Here is a 19,960-nt window from a genome sequence, read left to right as displayed (position 1 = left end):
TTCCCATAAATGTAAAAATATCAAATGTAACATTCAATGTTTCATGGTAACAGTCAAATATTCCAATGTAATAAAAAGTATCAAAAATGTATTGAATGATTTTCAACAGTCTGGTTAACTATTGATACTTCCTAAGTATTTAGGGTATTGATGTATTATATGGTGCGTTCTTAGTACTAGATTACGGGTTGCACGTTAATAGTAGCGCACAAGTGATAAGGGGTATATAGGTAAAGATATATATTTTACATGAACAGTATCAAATATATACTGTATATATAAAAATATACAGTTTTAATGTGAAAAAGAAACCAGACGTTTCGGCTCTACCACGAGCATGTACATCCGGTCTGAATACCATTGAAAAAGGCTCGTGGTAGAGCCGAAACGTCTGGTTTCTTTTTTTTCACATTAAAACGGATTGCTGATAAAAACCTGTGTGCCGGCTGTTCTTGGATCTCTTTGCAAAACGGAGACCGTCCGTTTGATCCGGTTCTTATTCACTGTATGTAGTATGCTTTGGCTGAGCACCAGGTGGCTGTGAAGATAAAGTGTGTGCCGTATCCTCCTGCTGATTTATATATATATATATATATATATATATATATATATATATATATATAAATATATTGTATGGATTTTTTAGAATATTTTACAGTATGTATAATAATTTTAAATAATTTTTATTATTATTTTTTTTATATTTTATATTTAATATTTCAATAACGTGCATTGAAGATAGCAATTCTTTACATGTACTAACCCGACCGCGTTAGTCAAAAATTGCAAACTCTGATGGACGTTACGCATATTTTACATTCCTATGTTCTTATAGAGAATAATGTAATTATTATATATCTGATACTGTTCATGTAAAATAAATATCTATACCTATATATCTATAGGAATAGATATACAGGTATAGGAATATATAGAAATATGTATTTATAATTAAAAAATATTGTTCTCTATGTGAAGAACAATAGAATGTATAATTTTCATTACTCCTGTTGGGTTAGTGCGCAGGTATAGGTGTTAGGTTTTTTTCAGTTTGCACTCTCCATTCTTCTATTAGAAGAATACGTTTACAATATTGTTAGCGAGCAGCAGGTTTCGCTGTTGCGCAAACTTTTTACTTTCAACTTTTAATACGAGCGCAACCCATCATGTGCAAAACGGCTTCATCTAGCAATGTTAACACGTGAGCAGGAGCACTAAATAGTCCTCCACTTGTAATGTTTTGGATAGGCAGAGAAAGAACAAAACATCATCCTGAATTTTTATTTCACTAGAAACTCCTTGTTTCTGTATTCGGAGGATGGGATAGCTTACTAACTGTCTTGATTTGGGTTGGGTATGCTTTTTCTCCTTTACTGGAAAGCACTAAATTCAAAATAATGCCAAGTTATTTGTATGATTCTGACCTGACCATCTGTATTCTTCAGCATTACTTGCAAGATGTTAAAGGGACATTATACACTTGTTTTTTTCTTTGTATAAATGTTTTGTAGATGATCTATTTATATAGCCCATAAAGTTTTTTTGTTTTTTTTTTAATGTATAGTTTTGCTTATTTTTAAATAACATTGCTCTGATTTTCAGACTCCTAACCAAGCCCCAAAGTTTTAGGAGAATACCGTCAGATACCTACTCCAGCTTGCTTCTGTTTGTGGAAAGGATCTTTTCATATGCAAAAGAAGGGGGAGTGTCTGATATTTCCCACTTGCAGTCAATGCAGTGGGTGTTCCAGTAACCTTTTAAACAGAGCTAAACTGAGAGCTTCTAAGTAAGTTTTTAAATGGTTTTATACTGGATTTTCTATCAGTATCAGTATCTGTGTATTGTATTCTTTATAGTAGTGTCTATTACATGCAGTTATATGCAAATTAGAATATATATTCTAACCCTTTAATAAAAGCTATACCATAATCACACCACAGTCTGGTATAACAACAATTGTTCTCATTTTCAGCTATCCCCTTAAAATACCTTTAATATTTGCTGTCTAGAAAATGATTGTATGCAAGTTATTACCACCTCTATGTGTATTAAAAAACAAGCAAACTATAAAAAATACTTTTTATATTTCCATGCAATGTCATTTAAGGGACATGAAACCCATTTTTTTCTCAGATGATTCAGAAAGAGAAGGCAATTTTAAATAGCATTCCAATTTATTACTATTACCTAGTTTGTTTTCATATCTATGCATTGCTTAAACGTATACCTAGGTAGGCACAGACTGCTGAATGATGGCTATATATATATATATATATATATATATATATATATATATATATATATATATCTCCTGTCATTGGCTTTCAGCTAGCTCCCAGTAATGCATTGCTGCTCTTTCAACAAAGGATACAAAGAGAACAAAATAAATGATATCATATAAATAAATTAGAAAGTGATATAAAACGGCATGCTCTATTAGAATCATGAAAGACATGATTTCATGTCCTTTTAAGGATCTGTTCTGACCATAGCTTTATTGACAGGCTACTTCATTTGTTTCACATTTCCAAGGACCATAAATTCTGAAAGTAGTTAAAGGGACTGTCTAGTCAAAATTAAGTTTTCATGATTCAGATAAGGCATGCGATTTTAAAAACTTTCCAATTTAATTTATCATCAAATTTGCACAATTTGTTGGTATTCTATGTTGAAAGCTAATCCTAGCTAGGTAGAGCTCATATGCTAATTTCTAAACCCTTGAAGGTTGCCTCTTATCTCAGTGTATTTGAACAGTTTTTCACAATTAGACAGTGCTAGTTCATGTGTGCCATATAGATAAAAAGTCAGCACTTACTGGCTAAAATGCATGTCTGTTAAAATAACTGAAATAAAGGGGCAGTCTACAGCTTAAATACAAGGTAATCACAGAGCTAAAACGTATATTAATATAACAGTGTTGGTTATGCAAAACTGGGGAATGGGTAATAAAGGGATTATCTATCTTTTTTAAACAATCACAATTCTGGAGTAGACTGTCCCTTTAAAATATAAAATAAATAAAATGGAGTAGGAAAGCTCTAAACACAATAATATAAATACAATTTAACTTGTAAATATGAATTACAGGACAGATCATGAAAGACTGTAAAGTAGGGAAAGAATTGTTTTGGACAGAATAAATGGTCATAAGAAAAGCAAAAAGCATTTTATTGCATCTTGTGCTGACGAGCGTAAAGTTGCTGGAACATGGGCTACACAGGTGGGTGTCTGCTGGACAGATGGATGGCTTATTACAAATACATATGCTTTATTTTCCCTTGTCTTAGTTAATAAAGAGTGACATTTGTTCACAAATCTTGCATCTGAGCAAATCACACATGTAGAGCGTGAGCACGAACCCCTAGCAGAACATCTGCAAAAAATTGTTCTGTAACTTGTATATCTTATTTTTAGAAGCCACCTACCGGGTTTCAAACAAAACATGACTTAAGGGGATAGAAAACGAATTAAAAAAAAAATAAATACATCCAAATTGTCATCAATAAGAAAAAAAATGAAGAAATACATGAAGCATTTGTAATGTGATTGTTTTCTGTACTTTTACCTCTGTACATGTTTGGATGATAATATGCTTAAAAGGGGACACATGTAGCTAAAGAGAATGTGTAGACGTGTTACACTTAATGACTGATATGAATGAGCTCCTGAATTGGTCAAGCAGTCACTGTGTAGAATGTTGTAGGGTTCTGAATCCTGCAGCATACACTCTGTAATGTCTGTTGTACTGTTTGCAAAGTTAAAGGGATATTCCAGCCAAAATCGGAAACCACGTGGGTGCATTTCTGTATTGAACAGAAGCAATTTTGTTATATACATGCATTACCAAAAATGTTTCTAATAAAAACTATAGCTGTTTCAAAAGTGTATTTAAGTATGTACCGTGCACCAGCATTTTAAACACAACACTTGCTCAGAGAGAATAAGGTGCTTGTACCATCTGGTAATGACTCAATTTGTTAATTGCTGACATGATACAAGCCCCACTGATGATCTGAGCAGCTGCAGTATATAACATTTGGGGGCAGTGTCAATATCTATCTATGCTTCACATGCACCTGCAGAGAAAAATGTTAACACCGTGATAACCTTTAATAGAAGCATTTCTGCCAATACATTTATTTTACTAATATGTTTCTATTCAAAGATGCTATTAATCTATGAGCATTTATATTTTGACTGGAATGTCCTTTTAAAGGGACATTAAACCCAAACATTTTCTTTCATGATTCAGGTAGAAAATACAATTTTAAACAACATTCCAATTTACTTCTATTATCCAATTTGATTCATTCTTTAGATATCCTTTGTTAAAGAAATAGCAATGCACATGGGTGAGCCAATCACATGAGGCATCTATGTGCAGCCACCAATCAGAAGCTACTGAGCCCATCTAGATATGCTTTTCAGGAAAGAATATCAAGAGAATGAAACAAAGTAGATAATAGAAGTAAATTAAAAAGTTGTTTAAAATGATATTCTCTATCTGAATCATGAAAGAAAAAATGTGGGTTTAATGTCCCTTTAAGTTAGAGGCAAAGGAGACAATTTAAATAATGAATATCATTTACAAAGTTTATTTACTACATTTAAAAAAAAACAACAACAAAATGTTATGGGAAATTGAATTGTTATTTGTATTTCCTTTTAAGGAACTATATTTGAATTTTGTATGTCCCTGAAATAAGGATATAGTATAGTAGCATAAAGCTGAAACAAAGAGAATGAAATTAGCACATGCACCTTTCATTGCTGTTCACTTCTGAAATATCACCCTGGCTGTAAGAAAATATTTAAATTATGGTGTATTGTTGTAGCTGCATTAGTGTCCTGCTGTTGTGTGTGTGTGTATCTATGTATATTTGTGGTTGTGTTTGTGTGTATATCTATGCTTGTTTGTGTGTGTGTGTGTATATATATCTATGTGTATTTGTGTTTGAGTATGTTTGTATATATCTATGTGTATTTGTGTTTGTGTGTTAGAGAGTGTATATGTGTGTGTATTTATGTGTGTGTGTTTGTGTGTGTATATGTATGTGTATTTGTGTTTGTGTGTGTGTGATAGAGTATGTTGTGTTTTTGTGTGTGTATATTTATGTGTATTTTTGTGTATGTGTTTGTGTATTTGTGTTTGTATGAGAGTGTATATGGGTGTGTATATGTCTATGTCTGTGTCTGTAAGTTTATATGTGTTTGTGTACGTCAGTGTATGTGTGTGTGTATATGCATGAGTGTGTGTATGTGTGTGAGTGCATATTTGTGTGTGTATATCATATGTATGTCTGTGTCTGTATGTGTATATTTATTTATGCGTGTGTGAGTGAGTGCATGTTTGTGTGTATATATCTATGTATGTCTGTGCCTGTATATATGTATGTGTGTATGAATGTGTTTATATATATTTACAGGGCAAAAAAAAGAGTAAAGTAGAGTGGTCTGGGTGAAGTAAATGGAGCTATAGGTTGAAAGTATCTCTGAATTGTAGCATTTTTAGGAAACTCTTAAACCTCTGAAAGCTTGCACTATTTTTTTAAACTTTACATTTTAATATATGTGTCTCCCCCTCACATCCTCAATAATGCAAACCGAGATAAACTGCTAGCAAGGTAAAATTTGCATTTCTAAAAATTTTTGAGGGACCTCATCGTACTGATGAGACTTCTTAGATCATCTCACCTGGGTGGAGAGCTTTAGATTATCAGACTCTAGTCTTGTGGCATTCCAGAGAATTCCACAGTATAGGTGCAGCTTAAGATGTGTTTATGTGAGATGGCAATGAGAGGAGGAAAGATGTGTGCCATTAACAGAATGGTAAGAAAATATTTGCAGATAAGACCAGTAAAATAGGTGGGTGCAGTTTTATATATGGCCTTGTATGTTATGGGCTTATGGGGTATAAAAAACAACACATGGGTCCCTATTCCATAACATTAGAATTCCCATGACAAACATTCCATGATAGCTCAGTTAATTGCTTAATTTTTAAGCCTTTCTAAGCCATTAGAAAAAGCATCTTTTAAATTGCTAAAACTACTCTAATTATTAATCCTGGTAGTGAAAAATTTTAGTTAACAAGAAAAGTAAAAACTACGCGTTTCACTTTTGTTTTAAAGAAGATGTCTACAAGGATTCTGCCTAATAGGTTTACATTATCACATCATTTTTAAAGTCCATATACTTCCTTGCAATCATAAATGAACAGTCTGGTGGTATTTAATTATATGGCATATTTAATAATTTAATTGTAGGACAGGAGCATATTTACCTTTCTTTATTAAACAAAAGACTGATCATCTTTACTAACTTGTAAAAGAAAAATTTGCTAAAATTAAAAAATGATTAAGCACCGAATGGTGCCTAATACATCTGTTTCCGTGCGAGCCTTCAGGCTCGCGGGAAGCAGCAGTTTAGAAGCAGCGGTCTTAAGACCGCTGCTCCTTAACTGGTCCGCCGCCTCTGAGTACAATCAACCCGATCAGATACGACTGGGTTGATTGACGCCCACTGCTAGTGGCCGATCGGCCGCATATCTGCAGGGGTGGAATTGCACAAGCAGTTCGCAAGAACTGCTTGTGCAATGCTAAATGCCGACAGCGTATGCTGTCGGCATTCAGCGATGTCTGTCGGACATAATCCGCGGAGCGGATCATGTCGGATAGACATATGATAAATCGGCCCCTTTAACTTAATCAGAATAGGTTTTGAAGAGGTCATAAATCTTATGAAAAGCTGCTGGAAGATTAATTGGAGTTCATTTAACAAATTATCTCCATGTATATTTACTGTTGCTGTGCTGCAAACCCTTTTGGGAAGGTCAGGGATTTCAAATTGAGAGCAATGGCTTTAAATTGACCTTTTGTGCTTTTATTGCTAAAATAAAAAAACTAAAAAAAACAAAGGGCAAAAACTGTGAAGAAAAGTCCATTATGATATAGCTTGCTTTAGCTGCCTTTAAATCCTGTCACAGTACTTTGCTGTGATAGAGTGATAAGTATTTGATACCTGTGAAAATGGATGAGTTAAGGCAATTTGCATCCAAATTGGCTTGTGTCCAATTCACAAAGCAGCACCACCTATATTGCTAATTGGCATTCTTTGAAGTATCGTTAGCACACTCAGCAAGGTTTAAATATGCATCACAGATAAGTTGTCTTTATGGGAAACAGTTACAAACTGGCAGAGTAGCCCAGTTAATTCTGTACCCACTTTGCTGTGTACCATTAAAGGGACAACAACAACTCAAAATTTAATTCTCCATACCTTGTACTTTTATTATTTATTTTGTTCACTTGTCCTGTAATTTAAAGGGACTGTCAAGTCAAAATTAAACTTTCATGATTCAGATAGGGCATGCAATTGTAAACAACTTTCTAATTTTCTTTTATCATTGAATTTGATTTGGTCTCTGGTGTTCTTTGTTGAAAGATAAACCTAGGTAGGCTTAAACTGATTTCTAAACTGTTAAAGGTGGCCTCTAATTTCAATGCATTTAGGCAGTTTTTCACAGCTAGACAGTGCTAGTAATGTGTGCTATATAGATAACACTGTGCTCACTCCCATAGAGTTATTTATGAGTCAGCACTGATTGGTTAAAATGCAAGTCTGTCAAAAACAGTGAGAAAAGGGGGCAATCTGCAGAGACTAAGATACAAGGTAATCACAGAGGTAAAAAGTGTATTAATATAACTGTGCTGGCTATCTAAAACTGGGGAATGGGCAATAAAGGGATTATTTATCTTTTTAAACAATAAAAAGTAGACTGTCCCTTTAACTCTAACTAGTCCCAGAGAGGCCAATGTAGAGGCCTCTCTTATTTTGAGCCCATCCTATTACTGAGGAATGGTGATATACTGGTCAGCATTTAGAGATCAACTGGTAGATGCCAATCCGCACACCTGTGCAACACAGCGACCACTGTCCCGGTGCAATCATCCCTAATTAGCCACAGCAGGGGCGATATGATAAACATAGTCAAGAAGCTTTTCAAAGGATATGTCCCTGGACTGGAAAATAATACAAATATTGCTAACAAAATTACATTGCTTTTGGCAGCTGATATACACTAAGCACACACCACACACAGACACCACACACACACATACACACCATACACACACACACATACGTACATACACACCACATACATACATACACACCACATACATACACAACACACACACATACATACATACATGCACACCACACACACACATACACAAATACATACACACCGCACACACCACATACATACACACCACACACACATACATACATACATACACACCACACACACACACACATACAAACATACATACACACCGCACACACCACATACATACACACCACACACACATACATACCAATCACACACACACAAAACAGACACACACACCATACACACCACCTACATACACACCACACACACCACATACATACATACACACCACACACACATACCTACATGCATACACACCACACACACATACATACCGATTACACACACCACACACACCACATACATACACAACACACACACCACACACACATACATACCAATCACACACACACACACACACACACACCATACACACCATATACACACACACCATACACACCATATACATACACACCACACACACCACATACATACACACCACACACACACATACACACCACACACACACACACACTACCTACATACACACCGCACACACATACATACACACCACACACACATACACACCACACACACATACATACCAATCACACACACACACACACACACCATACACACCATATACATACACACCACACACACCACATACATACACACCACACACACATACATACACACCACACACACACACACACACACACCATACACACCACATACATACACCACATACATACACACCACACACACATACATAGCAAGAACACACACACACCATACACACCACACACACATACATACCAATCACACACATACCACACACACACACATACATGCATGCACATACGACACACACATACATACCAATCACACACACACACCATATACATACACACCACACACACCACATACATACACACCACATACACATACATACATACATACACACCACACACACACACACCACACACACACACACACACACACCATACACACCACACACACATACATACCAAGCACACACACACACACACCATACACACCACACACACATACATACCAATCACACACACCACACACACGCGGACACACACACGCGGACACACACACAAATACACACTCACCACACACATACATGCCCATACATACACATATACACACATCACACATACATACACACAAACCACACACATACATACATGCACACATATACAAATACACACACACCATACACATACATACACACTACACACACACACCACACACATACACCTATATATATATATATATATATATATATATATATATTTACTTTGAAACGGGGGAGACCCTGAAATGTTAGTATTAAATTACCTTATAATCCTAAGACCCTGTGAGTGCCTTCCATTTTTTGCTCTCTGTATATCGTGCTTGAAGCGCACCTAGAGCATTTACTTGCAGTCTATATATATATATATAAAAAGCACATACACACCACACACATACATACACACGCACACACACACACACAAATATATATATATATATATATATATATATAAAAAAACACACCACACAGAAGCATATATATATATATATATATATATATATATATATATATATATATATATATATATATATATATTTCCACTGTGTATCTGCACTCACAATTCAAAGATAGTCAGCGACCAGGGTGCTCAGTCAAAATTTCAATAAGTATCAACAAGTAGGGACTGCACTCACTGGATTCAGTTCAAATAAGGTATTATTTGAACTGAATCCAGTGAGTGCAGTCCCTACTTGTTGATATATATATATATATATATATATATATATATATATATATATACGTGCATGCCAGTGAACAAGGGCTGACATTAGGCCCGAAACATGTTTGGCTGCTGCTGTTTGTACTTGGTTACAGGCTTGTAACCAAATTCTCACTTTTTTACATGAAAAGGATTTTAATATATTTTTTCATAATAAAATGTGATCATTTTTTAAAAACCTTTTCTTCTTTCTTTTTTTTCCTTTGGTCCGGAGATGCGGATTAGCAGAGTGTGTATATATAAACATACACACCACACAAACACACACATGCGCACACTTATAAAATTATTAGATTTGAAATACAGACACATAACACAGGCACTACAATTTGTCAGCAAACGGGGATTAAAACTGAGTTTATTAAACTCTGGAATAGTTTTTTGTTTCATGTTGTAGCAATGACAAGATGTAAAATAAAAAAATAAATCAAAGTTATTTTAGGTGCAATTATTATTACATTTTTATTCATAAAATAACAACAAATCTAAACTATAGGAAACATATTAGTTTTACCCTTAATGCAGGGCTGATTAACATTTTACTCCCAGAATGCAACTATGGGTTTATATGTCCTGTTAGTGTATAACCCTAGTGACAGATAAAGTTGCTGGTGCTTTGACAACTGATATGGCCATACAGATATACTGTACATATATTAGAAGCTGTGGCTGCACAAACGATTCTACAGTAACTAGTAACTCCATAGTGAATCAAGACCAGTTATGTGCATCTGTGTCATGATTTTTATAAATAAAAAAGTTTGCTATTGAACTGTTCACCCTTAGGATTTCCAGTTTGTATATCTACCCCATACGGGAAGAACTGGCTTACTAGAATGGCTGGCAAAGCATGCACAGAAGTCATGTAAGGATTAACTCAGATTTGTAGGAAAGAGACTTCTTTTAAACAAAAAGGTAGCGTAATAGCCAAGAAAGCAGTAGAAGGAATGCAATATTTCAGCAGACCTGTCAGTGTGTGGCTGAAGAATTTGACATCACTCACCTAGGCTGCAAGCTCCTTGTTCTTGCACAAAAGAGGCTGAGTATGAGGTGAAACAGAGGCAGGTTACAGTCTTCCTGCTGCTAACACCTCACAAACAGCAGACATCTGATCAGAGTATTGTGATGTTTTGCTGTGCTCAGTGTCATTGTTTGGGTCATAGCTGTGCTTTAGATTCTTATATGAATAACTATGTGCTGCTAATTCTGCAGAAGGCTGTGTTTAACCTATTGGTTGCCATAAACAATGTGTGGCTGTCAATGGGTAGAACTTTTAGCACTCAGATCACATCCCTTTACCTATACTCATTCTAGTTATCTTACTGCAGAGGGGCGAGTTAGAGATTTAAAGGGATTCTAAACCCAAATTGTTTCTTTAATGATTCAGATAGAGATGCCATTTTAAGCAACTTTCTAATTCACTCCTACTATCAATTTTTATTTATTCTCTTGCTATCTTTATTTAAAAAGTAGGAATTTAAAGCTTAGAGGTCAGCCTATTTTAGGTTCAGTTTCATGGATAGCGTTTGCTTATTGGTGGGTACAGTTAGCAAACCAATAAGTGGGCATAACCCAGGTTCTCAAGCAAAAATGGGCCGGCTCATAAGCTTTACATTCCTGCTTTTTAAATAAAGATAGCAAGAGAACGAAGAAAAAATTATAATAGGTGTAAATTTGAAAGTTGCTTAAAATTACATGTTCTATCTGAATCATTAGAGAAAAAAAAATGGGTTTAGTGTCCCTTTAAGCAGAGATTTTCTTATAGCACATTCTAGATACAATATTTCAAAATCAATAGGTTAGACCTAGTCTACAAAATACTTGGTGTTTCATCCCTCTCTGACTGTCAATGGTGATTTACTAGACATTGCTGATAGCTAAATGGACAACATTTTCAATTTCTTCCGTTTTCTCTCATATCTACAGGCAATAAATACAGCTTGTATACTCTGATCCCTTCTCTCGTAACACAAATCTGCTGACTATTGGTTTAGACCAGGAACTTTAAACCTATATACTCTAACCCCCTCCCTCTTAACACACATCTTCTAACTATTAGTTTAGACCAGAAAGATACAACTTCTCCACTCTGATCCCCCTCCCTCTTAGCACAAATCTGCTGACTATTGGCTTAGACCAGGAACAGACAACCTGTCTACCCTGATCCTCTCCCTCTTAGTACAAATCTGTGGAGTATTGGCTTAGACCAGGAACATACATTACGTATTGTCTTAGACCAGGAACATACATCACTTATTTTATTTTTAGCTCTGGGTAACATTTAATTCAACAAACATTCCTTTATTAATTCCAGGTTATATCATGTTTGCACATGTTGTTGTCATAGCAATTGTAGGGACTTCTCTAAAAGACAGTATGTTTTCAGTTTGAATTTAGCATTACAGACTGATGGAAATATCAAGGTCTAATTATGAGGTCTAGGGTGCCAAAGATTTTACTCATGAATTTGTAAACAGTTCTGACCCAGAAACAAAATGTGTATTTTTACAGTTAAAGCAAATGGATTGATGGATGAATATGTAGAGTTCGATAAATATAAAAAATATAAATGCATACCTCCGAAAGGGGTATTTATGGAAGGAGGCACTATAAACAAATATACACAAAATGGTCCTTGAATTCTTGATGTTTCTAGGCACAATGAAATGAAGGCAGCTCTTTCCCAAAATTGTTTGCATTCAGCACAGGAGCAGATCACTAAACAAAAAGGAGGAAAAGGTGTCTCATGGATGGTGCAGTAAACACAGGGACACAATAAGTATCTTCAGACTTATACTCACAAACAGGAAGAAACTAGTGAGTGCTGTAAGAGCAGGCTAGGCTCACTGAGTTAGAAAGTATAAAAAAATGGCTGTACATCAGTGGTAAAAAAAAAAGAAAAAAGTACTTTATTTAATGCTAGTTAAGAAGTACAAATCGGCATGGAGCGGTGCATATTCTGATCTGTTTTGTGCTAGACTATGCACCACTCCATGCCTGTGTGTACTTTATAACAAGCATACAACTATTAGTTTTTTAATCTTACCACTGATGTGCAGTCTTTTCTACGTTCTGCCATTGTGAAGCAGTGGGGTTCTCTTTTGTCGCCCCTTTTTAACACCTTAAGCCTCATATCTTTAAGCCCTTATAACTTTTTGTTGCAATTTTTTTTTTATCAGACAGTGACATTATGAATGTAACTGTACTTTTAAATGTATTTTTGATGTATTTTGTGACACTTTTTTATTTGAGCGTAATAGTTAACCAGAGCTCTGAGGTTGTGATAGCCCAGCAAGGGTTAAATTCAATTGCGCTCGAGCAAACGAGTTTACTTTCAACTTGTAATACGCGTGCTACTTCTAACACATGCAAACGCCCACAATAAACCCCTTATCGTTCACTCGTAATCTGGCCCATAATGGTGTACACTGAAATATGCCGCACCATTTCAGGTAGCAAATCATTGCTGCACCAGTGAATGAAATTAGGAATACATAAAGAAAAAAAAATCCAGATGTTGTGTAAAAACTAATTTTACTATCAAAATCTGAATTTCCAAATCACTTGTGCCCTTTATCATTTCTATGCATCAAATCTATTTAACACAGCTTCCATATATGCAAATGTATTTGTTGTTGGTGACCGGGCATATGAATCGGTTTAGATGCAGCTAAACACTTTGCTTGATGTAAGCATCTATAGTATGTGTCTTTTCCATAAAAAAAAAGAACAATGTTTGACACATGAACCCTTTCAATACTCAATATAATAAGCAAAAAAATGATACTATTTACACAGTTGCTGTGAGGAAATATACAGTTTTAAAGGGCACAGCATGTCCTGGTAAAGGGAAGCAGGCGTTTGTCACTTTTCCTAGTTAGTGGCCTTCTTCCACATCAGCAATATCCTTTAGAGTTAAAACTAACTTAACTAACAATAAAGGCCAGTGATCCCTTAAATTGCATACCAATTTACAGATAAATCTTAAATGGCCATGATTAAGCACACAGAATTCAAGTGAAAATGTTGCAGTGATTTAGTATATGTATCCATTCTACCTAAAGTCTATGGGCTAGATTATGAGTGTAGAGCACAATTGTGCTTTCACAAGCACGTATTTGCCCTCCACTCAGTAATACCAGTGCACGCTAATGTTGAGGGCAATGTGAGCGCAACATTGCATTTTGCATTGCCTGGAAGCTTAGGGCTCATAAGAGCGCAATTCCATAGGCTCCAATCGGAGCCTCGTTCTGATGTCGTCAGACACGGCAAAGAACCTAGAACAGCGCAGGGGGGCAATCTCGCAGCGTTGGGTAGCAAATGTAAAATATATATGTATAAGGAATATATAAATTTATATGTATGTGTTTATATGTGTATATACACATATTAACACGTAAATTTATATGTATATAAGCATATACAGTGTATTTCAAGTAAAAACACAATCCACATTGACTTTAATGTAAAAGCACTTTTCAGTCCGTTTCTTTTCTAACACCCCACATCCCCTCACTTTAACCCTTTGTAACTGGTTTGTGCAGTTTTTTTTTATTTTTAAAAAGAGATGCTAATATTTTTATTTTAATAAAGGCACTGTACACTTTATTTTGGGGGCAATTGGGGGACAATTTGTTCATTAACTAGAGGTCTGACTTTTGGCTAATTGCACTAAGCACAAAGTGCTATCGCAAGCTCACGACGGCATTAGCCAGCCACTTGTAATGGTTGGTTATTTAACGTGCACCTGTAAAAGGGCAAATTTGCCCCTTTACGGGTGCACATTAAATTAGTGCTTCACTTGTAATCTTGCCCTAACTTTAAAAAGTAGGATCATCTAAACCCCCTAATGAATAAACCAAATGAGCCTATTTGGCTTTCAATTGTTTTAGAGATGGAAAGATGACAAGAGTATTGTATAATGTAGTATTGTTTATTCTACTATTAGCACATTTTAAAAGACACACTTGCATTGTTTGCACAATTAAAAGGTATTGCTACTTATTGTGATACTCCTGCCGCTTAGGCATCTGAATCACTGGACTAATATGCTGTTATACAGAAAATAATTTATATTAATCATACACAACATAAAATTCACAACATGGTCAAACCTTTGTTTATATACAGAGGTGATAACCTGTCACAATAACCAAAATTAAATAAAAGTGATACAGAAGGGAACTATGTTGCATGTAAAATGTGGTTTGTTTAATAAAAATGGATGTCCTTGTGCTTAAAGTGATGGTAAATCCTTGCGTTTATGAAAAGCTAGGATTTACCAGTGCAACAAATAAAGGGGACATTCAGTCATGAAGTATAAAATACTTCAGGCTGAAAGTTCCTTTATTTGTCTGCAGCATTCTCTGCAATGAGCACCTCAGGCCTACCACGGCAGAATGCTATTTTTTTCTTAAGACACGGTGAGTCCACAGAATCATCAATTACTTTTGGGAATATCACTCCTGGCCAGCAGGAGGAGGCAGAGAGCACCACAGCAAAGCTGTTAAGTATCACTTCCCTTCCCACAACCCCCAGTCATTCTCTTTGCCATCAGTGCAAGGAGGAGGTGAAGTTTTAGGTGTCTGATTAAGATTCTTCTATTAAGATTTTTTATTTTGGAAGCCTGAGCAGGCTTTCTCTGATCTTCCCTGACAAGCTGGGTTTAACTGTATTCCACGTTAGTCTCTTCAGTAGGGCTGTGGTAGCTTTGAAGCAGTTAGGAATTTACACTATTTTTTCAATGAGGTGACATTTCCCCCTTTTAGCCATTAGTCGTGCAGCACAGATGGCATTATGCCGGATAGCTAACACGCTATTGGCTAAGATCACACTCAATGAAAAATAGCGTTCTGCCATGCGTGCCCTAAGACACTCAGCGTGGCGAACGCTGCAGATAAATAAAGGAACTTTCAGCATTAAGTATTTTATACTTCATGACTGAAAGTCACCTTTATTTGTTGTATTGGTAAATCCTACCATTTCAAAAACACTAGGATTTACCATTACTTTAATGGGAGAGAGCATGCAATAAGAAATTAAAACTCTTTTTAAATTTACTTTGTTCTATTTGCATCCTTTGTAGAAGATTTAATCTAGTTAAGTTTTTTATTCAACTTTTTTTCATGCTAAAATATTTAATTGATGCTTTTGTGTACATGATAAAAAATAAATGAACCTTTAAGTTAAAATAATTAAGTTTAAGTCAAAATAAAACTTTTAAACTTTTATAATTGAGAATGATCATGCCATACTTTTAGGTTTATATTTATATGAAATTCCCTTTTTTCCTGTTGATATCTTTTATGGAAAAGCATACCTAGGTATGGTGAGGATTAGTAGTGCACTACTGCGAGCTACCTGGTGATTTTTTTTTAATATTCAGTTTTTAGAATTTCTATAATTGTAACTGTAATTTTAGATTATGCCTATAATGTTCTGCTGTAACAGTATAGCAGATTAACAATAAAAAACATTTGATACATTCGTGATTTGTCAGAGCATTACATTTTTGTCTTCCTAATTGCATCTACAAATAAGAGAAATTGATAGAATGGGTTCACAAGTAGATACTCTGCCAATTCTTTTCTATCAGTATTTACTTCATCTCTGACAGCTTATGGGTATATGTGAAAGCCAGAAATCTTCTCAAGTAATGAATCTCCACCATCAGTTCTTTGTTGCAGTATCAGACTTGAGCTTACCCAGTACATTTTTGGAGTCAATCCCACCTGTACACATAATACCCTGCTAACAGCTGATAAGATTGATTTTAATAATCATGACAGAATGAAACCTGAAATCGCTTCCCAGTGCTTGCAGCGCTTGGCTCCAGATTTAACATACAATAATACATTTACAGAAGGATTGGATAAAGATAACATTTTTAGCATAGTGATAGAATTCAGTCATGTATTCTGTATGATAATATTTTTTCGGCTGGGGAAGATTTACATGTTGTAATAGTGACACCCTCTCAGTCACATATAAAAATGGTTGAAAGACCGCCAATTTGAGAAATGTTCTATTGTTAGCTTGCCAATGAGAGGGCTGTTGTCCAGATTGATCCTGTACGCGGTTTGGTTTTAAAGGGATGTCAACACTTTTTTTTAATGAGATATTTATGTGTAGTAATACATTTCTCTAGTTTGTTAAAGAGTATAAAGAACATTTACATTTTTAATTAAACTGTCTTTTTTCAAAGTTGAAGTCTAACACCTAGACAGAGTGTATTGCTACTCATGGACAGGACCATTGTTTTTGGTCTTGGTGAAGCTTGGTAGTGGTGATAATCAGTAGGGCAGTGTTGATAGCCAGTAGGGCAGTGGTGACACTCATTAGAGTAGTGGTGACACTCTGTAGAGTAGTGGTTGCGCTCAGTAGGGTAGTGGTGACACTCAGTAGATGCTGATGACTTTTAGCATGGTAATGTTAACAATCAGTAGGTAGTGATGACACTCAGTAGGGCAGTGGTGATACTCAGTAGGGTAGTGGTGGCAATTAGTAGTTAGTGGTGACAACCAGTAGTTAGTGATGACACTCAGGGGTCTATTTATGAAGCAGCAGATGCTGCCTCTGATCCACTCCGCTTCAGTTCCGGCTGAAGCAGAAGTTAAGAAGCAGCGGTTCTAAGACTGCTGCTCCTTAACTCGTCCACCACCTCTGAGGTAGCCAACAGCAATCCGCCCGATCGAATACGATCAGGCTGATTGACACCCCCTGCTAGCGGCCGCAAATCTGCAGGGGGTGGTATTGCACTGCTGGTGCAATGATAAATGCAGACAGCGTATGCTGTCGGCATTTATCGATGTGCAGTCGACATGATCCGCTATATGTGATCATGTCCGTCCACACATTAATAAATGGACCCCTCAGTAGAGTAATGCTGACAATCAGTAGGTAGTAGTGACACTCTGTAGGTAGTGTTAACAATCACAATGAGTAGGAAGTGGTGACACTCATTAGGTAGTGGTAAAACTCAGTAGGGTAGTGGTAACACTCAGTAGGGCGTTGGTGACACTCAGTAGGGTAGTTGTAACACTCAGTAGGTAGAGGTGACACTCAGTAGGGTAGTGGTGACACTCAGTAGGGTAGTGGTGACTTTCAGTGGGTAGTGGTGACACTCAGTAGGTAGTGGTGACACTCAGTAGGTAGTGGTGACACTTAGTTATGTTTTCCAATCTTAGCTTCAGAAACCTCTCCAGTGGGACAAATGTGTTAGGCTGTGCTTTACATTTTCATGTTATTAATGCTGCAGTTTATTGACATAAGTTGTCATTATGTGACTTCCTGTCCCATATTTGTGTAAGAGCTAGGAAGATCATTTCCTTTTACTGGATAGGGAATGACAGAATATTCAACACATGATTCTCCTTAGACTAAACTATGACATTAGCTAAATGTAACCCTTTCATTTCCAGTATTTAACCAGGAATTGGACATCATAGCTCGTTGGTAGCCAAAAAGATCTAAACAGTATTTTTATTTATTTATATGACACAATCCGAATATTTTGTGAAATTGATTCTACCCACCTCATGTATTATGGTAAAATATAGTTTTTTGACTAGTATAAAGGAAATAAAGCTGACAGTTGACAATGGGAGAACATGCAGAAAGAATGTTTTTATTGAGAAAAATATTACAGCGTGGCATACCTCCCAACATTGTGGCTGGGTATTAGAGACTCAGGTGGTTGGGGGGCTTTTCTGTTTTTGGGTGGAGCCATGAGTGGTTAGTGATTGGAGCCATGGGTGTGTCTGGGCAGTTTCTGGGTGTGCCTGGGCAGTCAGTGGGATTGTCTGGGCAGTTTCATGGGCATGTCTGGGTTTTCTGTTGGTGGAGCTAAGGTAAATTCTGCAAATATAATTATATGGCTGTCTCAGAGGGACATCAGGACAAATAGGGACAGTTGGGAGGTCTAGTGTAACCACAGAGTAATAAGCTTTGTAGTTCTTTCTCTGTCTACTATGCTGAGATTTGCACCTCTGACATGAAGAAAACTGCTAGATGATTTGCTCACCTAGAAAGTGTAAAGTTCACAGAAGACAAACATTAGTAGTTTGTCAGGCAATATGGTTAGTGTGAAAACTATTTTATTAAAGATATATTGTTATCATATTGCTGATATGATATATTGTTATCATATATTGTTGTTACCGTGCAACATTGTACAAAGTGTCTCCTGAATTACTGAGAGTGCTTTTTTTGTGTATTTTTCAGGCTGACAGGGAATGAACCTTTGACCATCCTCCCTCTGACCTCAGAAACGGAGGAAGCTGCTGTCAAAGCCCATTACAAAATTTGTGACCGACTGAAGCTTGAGCGAAAGCAACGCAGGATGTGCAGGAGAGATCCAGGTGTTGCCGAGACACTTATGGAGGCCATCAGCATGAGTGCGCAGGAGTGCGAGTACCAGTTTCACTTTGAACGCTGGAACTGCACACTAGAGGGACGCTACCGAGCCAGTTTACTTAAGAGAGGTAAGTTTGGTTTATGACACTCATTTGACACCCAAAATTTATTTTTGATTCATGACTTTGACATCCCATGAAATATATCAATGTAATATAATGACATAAAAAATATATAAACAGTGCAAGCAAAGTTTTGTTAGCGGCTTAGGTTTTGCTCTGCTGCATTATCAAAAATATTGCTTTTTTAGAGCTTTAAAACCCAGGTATTAAATGTTATTATGTGCCATAATGCATTCAACATGGAAGATGTATCGCAAATAACTTGACCAAACTCCACTACTTGAGAGGAATTATTGTGCTCCATAGCTCTATTGCTTTTTAACTCGGGCATTTCCAGCCCTCAAAGAAATCTGTTAAATGAGAGAAATGAAACACTTCTATCCAATATGAATAGTGTAGCACACACTATAATATCACTCCGACCATATGTATTAGCTATTTAAATATTAAAGGGACACTCAATCAAAATTAAACTTTCATCATTC

General features: G+C 36.0%; 1 protein-coding gene across 1 annotated transcript in view; it reads left to right on the top strand.

The window, feature by feature from the left end:
* The window catches only part of WNT9A (Wnt family member 9A), a 194,056-nt gene that overhangs the window by 133,890 nt on the left and 40,206 nt on the right, over positions 1–19,960 (top strand). The window contains exon 2 of the mRNA XM_053713736.1: positions 19,222–19,481. Coding sequence (XP_053569711.1) covers positions 19,222–19,481 — 260 coding nt within the window. The remainder of the gene's footprint in view (positions 1–19,221; positions 19,482–19,960) is intronic.

Source organism: Bombina bombina, chromosome 5 (assembly GCF_027579735.1).
Source record: "Bombina bombina isolate aBomBom1 chromosome 5, aBomBom1.pri, whole genome shotgun sequence".
NCBI lineage: Eukaryota > Metazoa > Chordata > Amphibia > Anura > Bombinatoridae > Bombina > Bombina bombina.
The sequence above is the reverse complement of the archived record's forward strand: the minus strand, read 5'-3'. Positions and strand labels throughout refer to the sequence as shown.